Source organism: Limulus polyphemus, unplaced genomic scaffold (assembly GCF_000517525.1).
Source record: "Limulus polyphemus unplaced genomic scaffold, Limulus_polyphemus-2.1.2 Scaffold488, whole genome shotgun sequence".
NCBI lineage: Eukaryota > Metazoa > Arthropoda > Merostomata > Xiphosura > Limulidae > Limulus > Limulus polyphemus.
The window spans coordinates 69,332-78,849 of NW_013666098.1; the positions used below are offsets into that span (position 1 = coordinate 69,332).

A 9,518-nucleotide genomic window follows, 5' to 3' on the forward strand; every position below is an offset into this window, starting at 1 on the left:
CAACTTTTTACTTTGACCTTGGATACTTTTAGAATATTCAACATTGTCTAAAGCATCAACCTGCCAAGATTGTTTGAGATTGACCCATTGGGCTGGGCGTAATTGACCAACAAGCTTTACAAAATAGAAATAGGGTTAAGTTCAATTTTAACCCCTTTAAGACATTCCCCATAATTAATAGTATTTACATACATATTTTGGTTAAGATTGGCCCAATAGGCGTGGAGGAGTTGTGGTGCAAACAAACACGCATTTTGGCTTTATATGTATAGATATCACTAATATCTATTTTATAATTCAAACAAGGAATAGTAACTTCTAGCTACACTTGCAGTACAAAAAGTAGAGGTATAAGATGTTTAAGTTAAAACACTAGTTAAGGAAAAATTGTTACTAAAATAATTAGTTTGCAAAAATGTCACATTAAAAATAATCAAGAAACTAACTCCAAGCAAGATACAAATATATTTGTAAATACTAAAAGGTTTATTTTGTTGATAGTTTTATGGATCAGTTGCTATATTTTTGAACATATATTTCCTTGTGGAAGTTGTTGAACAAACCTATAAATACATGAATTTATATCTTAAAGTCCATCCTCGTGAGTTACACATGAAATTATTGTTTAAAAATGTTTTTCTTGCTATGTACTCAAACTCCCTCCAGCCCAAACCTAATTGCTCATCTGAAACTTAAGCTAATTTTCCAAACCTAGGTTATTGTAATTTTGTTTTCTTTCCTCGAGTGAGATTTATTCTGAAACGGATACATATGTAAGACATTTCAAAAAAATAATTATTTTCTTGTATGTTATTCTATTGAAAAATTAGTGATTTTGTGATAATTGTACTTTTCTCTGTTGAAAACTTATCTTTAGTCTCTCGTTTCTAGACTTACTGTAAACAGATGGCAGCAAAAATTTCATCCTTTCCTGATGCTGGACATTTGATTTCTCTAAAGCTGGAGTTTCTGAGAATTATTTGTAGTCATGAGCACTTTGTGACTCTTAATCTTCCATTTGCCACACCTCTTACTCCCTCACCTACTACTTCTCCTACTCCAAGTGTTGCTTCATCAACTTCACGTAGTTCTTTTGCCTCCAACAGTACAATTGCTGAGAAAGGAAGTTTTGCAGAACTCTCCACAGAGTTCCGACATCAGCACTTTCTGGTGGGATTAGTACTCTCTGACCTTGCCACAGTCATGGAACTGAAGTTAGTCTGATGGTCCACTAAATTACTGCTGTATTAAACAGTTTAATTGTTAAATAAGATATTTTATTTAATAGCCACTGATTAATAAAAGGAGATCATTTCATTTAATTGAAACTGATTTAAGTGAGTTCACGTCTGTAAAAACATATAACTAGTTTTTAAAATGACTTCTGTAGTAATAAAGATTGTTGCTGAATAACTTGTATACACACTTTTACCTTTACTTCTCTGTTATCTCTGCTGTTCACTTGAAACCACTCAGGCTTCTTATTTAGTAACTATGCTGTCCACTTGATACCACTCTTATTTAGTAACTTTGCTGTCCACTTAATACCACTCTTATTTAGTAACTCTGATGTCCACTTGATACCACTCTTATTTAGTAACTCTGGTGTCCACTTGATACCACTCTTACTTAGTAACTCTGATGTCCACTTGATACCACTCTGACTTCTTATTTAGTAACTCTAATGTCCACATGATACCACTCTTATTTAGTAACCCTGCTGTCCACTTGTTTCCACTCTCATTTCTTATTTAGTAGCCCTGTTGTCCACTTATTTACACTCTCATTTTTTATTTAGTAACCCTGCTGTCCACTTGGTACCACTCTGATCTTTTATTTAGTAACCTTGCTGTCCACTTGTTACTATTCTCATCACTTATTTAGTAACCCTGCTATACATTTGTTTCCGCTCTCATTTCTTCTTTAGTAACCCTGATATCCACTTGGTACCACTCTGATCTCTTATTTAGTAACCCTGCTGTCCACTTGGTACCATTCTCATCTCTTACTTAATCCTGCTGTCCACTTGACACCACTCTGATCTGTTATTTAGTAACTCTGCTGCCCACTTGAAATCATTCTCATCTCTTTTTTTAGTAACCCTGCTGTCCATGCTAAAGCAGTCAACACTGTCCGTAACTTGTTGACCAGTCATGACTGGGACCCTAGGTTTGTGGAGCCAGAGGTCAAAGCTCGAGTTGCAACTTTATACTTGCCTCTAGTTGGAATTGTCATGGATTCTCTGTTTCAGCTTTATGATTGGCCAACTGAGAACAGAGGTAAAGTAAAATTTATAAGCATTATATCTAAATATATTTATAGTAGGATAACAACCTGGAAAAATTCAGATTGCTTGAAAGTTATATTGAACGTGATAATAATTACATTTCACTTATGTGATCATATTTGGATACTTCTGCCAAGGTATTAACTTTTTTTTCATGTTCTAGGTCGACCAGTTTCAATAAGTGAAGATGGTGGTGACCAAAATTTAGCCACCTTTCCCCAATCTGTTGCTAATGCAATTGCCAGCTCAGGAGTCTACACTAGAGGCTCTGCAGGGGGTGGGATGATCTCTCACTATGACCCATGCCAACAGGTAATAACCACTCTGATCCAAACTGGACTGGAGTCTATTCAGATGTGAAAGCTTTTAAATACCTTTTTATGTATTTTGAACATAATAAGTAAAAAGAAGAACTTAATATATCTTGAATGTCACTCAGAGAAAATGTTTAGTCCTGTATATGTTGTAGTTTATGCTGCAAGATGTATATGGATTAGAACTTAAACTTGGTCTCTGGTATTTTATCTAGATATAGTGCTGAATCATCTGGTCTTATTTACCTATGGCTATATCACGTGCTAAAGTTTTTCTGCTCGAACATATTGTGCTGAAATGTAAATTGTGGAGTTAGGGTTACCAAATAAACACTAGTAGGAAAAATAAAGTTCATCCTGTGCAGAGAATTCTTTTTATATTTCAATTTTTTGTATGACTTGATGTATTAAGTAAGTACTTATAATATCAAGTTCTAATTTTTGATTTAAAGTTTGCAAGCATAGACTTAGTCATCCAACATTGTGTGCACAGTTGTATTTTAGAGATTTTAAGTATGATTAAAAAGTATTGTAATATGGCAGCTCACAAAAAAATTCTAATGTTGTATTGAAACAGATGAAAAATCAAATAAACAAACAGTTTTTGTCTTACATTTATTCATAATCTAAAATGTAGAGCATTAGTATGGAAAGTTTGGCTACAATGTTTTTTTTTTATGTTGCAGTCAAATCGAAAATGCCAGTTGAAAGAAGAGACTACTCGTCACTTGCTGATGTGTTTCCTTTGGATCATTAAAAACACCGATAAGACAGTTTTACAACAATGGTGGGCTGAGTTGCCATACCATCGTCTTCAGCAGCTTCTGGAAGTACTTTTGATATGTGTTTCCTGCTTTGAGTATAAGGTAATAACAGTTAGGCAGTATGTTACTCAAGTATTTGACCACTGACAAAAATTAAGAGTCAGTGACATGCTAATGATTCCTCCTATTTACTTTCACTGAGTATTATTATTCAATAGAATTACGCCCCCCAGTGGCACAGCGGTATGTCTGCGGACTTACAACGCTAGAAACCGGGTTTCGATACCCGTGGTGGGCAGAGCACAGATAGCCCTTGTGTAGCTTTGTGCATAATTAAAAACAAACAAACAACAATAGAATTACTGTTTGGTCCATAGCACATATTTACTGTGAGACCTAATATACTAGGTGAAAAAAATATGTTCTGTATTCATAATGACACAATGTTCAGTTGTTTATTCATCTTTAAGTATTCTATTTTTTTTATTGATCTGTAAGTACCCTAGTTGTTTATCTGTCTCTTAAGTATTCTAGCTGTTTATCTCTAAATACCCTAGTTGTTTATCCATCTCTAAGTATTCTATCTGTTTATCAATTTCTAAGTACCCTAGTTATTTAGCCCTTTCTGAGTTACGTAGTTGTTTATCCATCCCTAAGTATTGCAAGTGTTTATCCTTTTCTAAATACCCTAGTTGTTTATCCATCTCCAAGTACCCTAGTTGTTTATCCATGTCTAAGTTTCGTAGTTGTTTATCCATTTCTAAATACCCTAGCTGTTTGTCCATCTCTAAGTACCCTAATTGTTTATCTGTGTCTAAGCTTCGTAGTTGTTTATCCATTTCTAACTACCTTAGTTGTTTATCCGTCTTTAAGTATTCTAGCTGTTTATATGTGTTATTGTTGTTGAATATTGTTGTTGCTGGTGTTTCTTTTCTGGAATTTGTAAATGTAAAACTGAATAATGAGGTTCTGATGCTATTGAATGTTGTTGCTACCGCTGTTTTTTTTTATAACCAAGTAATATTAAATGACAACCTACAATCTTAGCTAAAATTTTAATTATGTATGAAAATGGAGAAAATATAATTCAAATGGTAATATTGTTTTCAACAGTACCAAAATTTCCATGTACTGTCATTGTCTCTTTGCTTTAGTAAATTGTTGATAAGTATTTTACTGTGTATTATTCATGACTGATCTTTAGCATGTTTTTTATTTTAGGGGAAGAAAGCCCTTCAAAAATATCGACAACAAAGCCTGCGGAAGACATCAGACATGAAGTCTAAGCTTGAGGAAGCTATACTTGGACATAGTTGCAGTGCACGTAGTGAAATGATGATGAGGAGAAAAGGTAATACTACGACTGTCATTTGAATAGAAAGGAGGATACATTTTGTCCACTTTTCATTCAGCAGATTATTACAGTCCATTAAGATTCTCAAAATTAGTATGTCTACTCACGTTCCAGTGAATCAACATTGTAAATCATGTATTGGAAAATTTTTGAAAGCAAATTTCTTAATTTTGTGAAAGTAAGTATATTTTTTTTAAATTAAGCTTTAAAATAAAGACTTTGTCATAATGATGGCATCTCTTAAAAATAAAATTCCAATACTCTACTTACCTCCTCTCACAAGATTAGCTATTCTCGTTCAGTGCTGCCCTCTATATGCAACCTTTTTCTTCACTCATGCCACAGGCCTTTTGCTCCCCCTATTGGAATTGAAAGATTACAACATTTCTCTCATGCAAATGCTCATGTGACTCCCTCTATACTCCCCTACCAAACTATTGCTTCTCGTTTGACAGTGCTTGTGTTCAAATGTTTCGAATTTTGCTCCCGTGCTTCATTATCATAACTTTAACAGTTTTATTGCTGAAATGGTTTTTTACTCATTTTTACTTATACAGCTAACGAATTTATTTTCAATTACTTTCCAGTCTTTTTTTTTTTGCACATTGTATTATCTATCAAACATTTTGTTTGATTTTGTATTTTCAATGAATTCTGAGGGTGATGTGACCACTTTGGGTTTAACATCTACTATGAGCACTCTTTTTGCCACTTCAGTGAGTAGGGTGACCCATCGTTGGATTTACCTGTGATTAATCACTGTGAGATTGTTAGTTATATATGTCAAACACCTTATCCTGATGTTACCCCACTTCCTCACAAACAATCCAAGCTTGTTTGTTCTGGTGAAGATTTTATAGCTATTCCACTGGGAGCTTGATTGTGCGACTTTGTTCCCTTATGGTGATATTTGTCACAGATCAGTTGGTTATTTGGGTTCTTTCAGATGGACTTGTCCTCCAATGCTTTTCCCCACCCCTTTGTCACAGATACCCATTCCTTCTTTCTGCCTCGGGATCCCATTCCCAGCCAGCAGTGGGTAGAGACTTGTTCAAGACCTTCTGTTTCAACAGGCCTTTAAAACTGGGAATCATTTTCTCCAGGTTTTATTCCAGGATGTTGGTTGTCCCCAAGACAACCGGAGACTGGTGGTCTGTCATAGGTTGTTCCACCTCATTCCTTTCTCCATCTCCCTCGTTATACCATGGAGTCTTATTTCACCCTCATGTGGGCTTTTTATCCAGGTTTGCAGATGACCAAGATGGATGTCACGACTGTTTACTTACGTATAATGTTAGCTCAGCTATCTAATATTTTCTTTTCCTTTCAGGGCCCTTGCTTCATTTCTCATCTTATGGATTCCACTCTGTGGCGAGTGGTGCCTAACCAGGTATTTCTTAACTTGAAATCCGTACTGTCCAGCCATATTAATTCACACCTTATATTCCATGGCTTCGCAATGCTCATTGTGGAGATGGGGTGTTCCACAAGATCATTTGTAGGTGAATAACCTCATGATATTATTGCTTCATAAGCATGCCCATTCCAGACCAAAGCACCCATGGACTGAATGGGTAAAGCAGAAGGGGATAGCCATCCTTCCCTGCCGTGCCTGTAGTGAATAGCTCGGTATGGTCTGCTTTTCAGAATAGGATTTCATGGTCACCCATTGCACTGTCTCCGGTGATGATGTTCCTCCGGTCACTCCACCTCCTTTTCATTCTCCTTCCTTTTAGTGGAGTATGGGAACACCACTGCCCTTACAGCCATCTTCATGTGGAACCTATACAGAAGTTTGCCTCCATAGTCAACCATCCCAGCGGCTTGGAACTGGAAAGTGGTAAGGACTGAGTAACTAGGGCATGATGGACTGTATTTAGAAATTCAACTACATCCAAATCCTGCTCACAGGGTACTGATCTCCATGCAAGGGTAGGATGATGATCATACCATCTTCACCTCAAACCCAAGAAACTGAGGGATTAAGAACCACAACACAGACGGAGGAAATCGAGGGAGAAGATAGACAAACTAAAACATATCTGAGGATATATTTTGATTGGTTGTACTCTAAATCCAAAACCTGCCTGCAGGGTACTGACATCCATGAGAGGTTAAGATGAGGGCTTCCAATCGAAGGGGTGAACTGCATTTTGACATCTCACTCCTTCTTAATTGTATATCGCAAATAGGAGGATATCATGTCATATATCCCCACAGCCAGGTATACTCTTCGCTCATCTGTGAAATTTGTAGGAGATAAAGGTGGAAAATGAGAGGAACACATCCAAGTGGGAGAGAACTGTGGCAGAATAATGATCCTAACCATATAAATATAATGTAACTCAATCCTATGAATAGAAAAGTGGGTAAAACAAAGGATGTGCCCTTAGGTGTACTCAGAAGTGGTGCGGTTCCCTCATATGATCTTTGGATCTGACTCATTTCCAGGGATATCCTTCGGATGTTTGCGGGGGATACTTCTGTCATTCCCTCACACCAGTCCCTCCTCCTCATCAAGGTAAGTACTGTATTGGAAGTTTTAATTTTCCTGTACTGAAAATATATTTTCGATAGGTGCTAACCTCTTCTCACACTTCCCACCCTTCCTTCCCACTTTCTTCTGGTGCTTATGTCTCCTACCAAACATCAATTTGATGTTTGGTAGGGGAGTATAGAGGAAGTCACATGAGCATGTTACGTTCCTGTTGGTGGAGAAGTGATACATGATGATTTGCATGAGAGACATGTTGTAATCTTTCAATTCCAATAAGGGGGAGCAGAAGGCTTGTGGCATGCATAAAGAAAAAGTTCGCATATAGAGGGCAGCACTGAACGAGAATAGCTAATTTTGTGAGAGGAGGTAAGTATTTATCAGAAATACATTTTCAGTATAGAAATATTATAAATTCCTGTGCAGCAGACTATTAAAGTAAAAATACATTAGTAATATAACCATTGACTGAGGCTGCTCTAAATGCTCGTGGAATTTTTTGCAAGCCGTACACCATATACAGCACACTCGCATTCAACTGCAGGAAACAGACCATACCCTATTTGGTGAATTAGCAGTAAATAGGTTAAGCCATACACATGATGGGACTAGGGACTTCACAAATAAGGTAATAATGCATAGTTAACATCCCTGAATATTCCAGACTGCATGTGTCTAGCTGTTTATTTCATAAAGAAATTTTTTAAAACTCATTAGCACACATTTAACTAAACATACCAAACAGTCAAATTTTTCCAAAAATTTTAAGTATTAACAATTTGATGTTTTTTCACACTAAATGTCACTTTTATTTGGCTTAACTATTGTATAGAATGACACTCTTCTTTAAAAATTGTAAAATTCAAGAAGAATTATGTATTTATCATCCGTAATGACTGTTTGACTTATTTGTGTAGAAAAATGTATAAACATTGTTAGTATAAGTTAAGTGGTATTCTCACCAGGTGAGAAAAACCCTCCTTCTCCAAATCCCTACCAAGGAGATAAGCTTCGTTGGAGAAAAGACCAAGTACAGTGGCGACACAATGCTGAACAACTTGAAAGGTAATGAAACTTTAAGAAGTGTTAGTGCTACTTGTGCTTATATGAGTAAAATTTTTAAATGTATTGTCCTAGGTCTTTCATTCCAGTGTGATGTCACTTACCAACTTTCCCCACTTTCAGCTATTGATGTATTATGAAAGTAATAGTCAACTCCACTGTTTGGTTGAGAGTAACCATGTAGGCTGCAGATGCTGATTGGCTGCCCTTCCTCTGACCAACAGTTCTTAATCTAGAATATAGGGGTCTCTGACCCAGTCATGTACCCTACGTGTTACATAAGATGCTGCTGAAGTTGACAGTCCATTTACCAAATGATCTAAATATGAAAAATTAATTTGTCCCTACGATACTGGATTTAGTAAAATAAGTTCTTTATCATGGAAAGCATTTATTTACTCTGCATATGATATTTTCTTGGATTTCAGGTTATTTTCTAGTTAATTTACACTAGACCTAAAACTTGAAATGATCCTTAGATTCTCAATATTGTTTGTAAGAAACTAAACAAAGATGTTATGTGAAATACCTTTCATCTATATAAAGTATTGTTGGTAAATTATGTGGAACTTGTTATCTTTAAATGTGTTTTTGTTGCAAGAAGTTAAAGAAATTTATTCTGTCAAAGTTAAGTTTTAAGCAAAATATCATTAGTGTTATGAAGTTTGGTTTCAAGGTTTATTTTGTTTTTTGACAGAAATGTTTTGTAAAATTTTAGCTTTTTGTGTGTAAATGATTAATGAATAAATTTACTACTCAAAAACCTAGTGCTTAGATATACTTTCTTCATTCAACCAGACCATAATTTAAACATATACTCTCTTTACTCAACCAGACCATAAGTTATTGATATGCTCTCTTCTTTCAACCAGGACATAATTTATATATAAACTCTCTTCTTTCAACCACATCATAATTTAAAGATAAACTCTCTTTACTCAACTAGACCATAATTTGTAGATATACTCTTTTCTTTCAACCAGGCCATTATTTATATACTCGCTTTTTTCAACCAGACCATAATTTAAACATATACTCTCTTTACTCAACCAGACCATAAGTTATTGATATGCTCTCTTCTTTCAACCAGGACATAATTTATATATAAACTCTTTTCTTTCAACCAGACCATAATTTATAGATATGCTCTCTTCTTTCAACCACATCATAATTTAAAGATAAACTCTCTTTACTCAACCAGACCATAATTTGTAGATATACTCTTTTCTTTCAACCAGGCCAT

The 9,518-nt window shown here is 35.4% G+C and overlaps 1 protein-coding gene across 2 annotated transcripts in view; it reads left to right on the top strand.

The window, feature by feature from the left end:
- The window catches only part of LOC106458573 (dedicator of cytokinesis protein 7-like), a 77,653-nt gene that overhangs the window by 37,614 nt on the left and 30,521 nt on the right, over positions 1-9,518 (top strand). For both annotated transcript variants that reach the window (XM_013918091.2, XM_022384836.1), the window contains exons 23-28: positions 892-1,214; positions 2,098-2,279; positions 2,451-2,599; positions 3,288-3,467; positions 4,587-4,716; positions 8,179-8,278. In XM_013918091.2, coding sequence (XP_013773545.1) covers positions 892-1,214; positions 2,098-2,279; positions 2,451-2,599; positions 3,288-3,467; positions 4,587-4,716; positions 8,179-8,278 — 1,064 coding nt within the window. The remainder of the gene's footprint in view (positions 1-891; positions 1,215-2,097; positions 2,280-2,450; positions 2,600-3,287; positions 3,468-4,586; positions 4,717-8,178; positions 8,279-9,518) is intronic.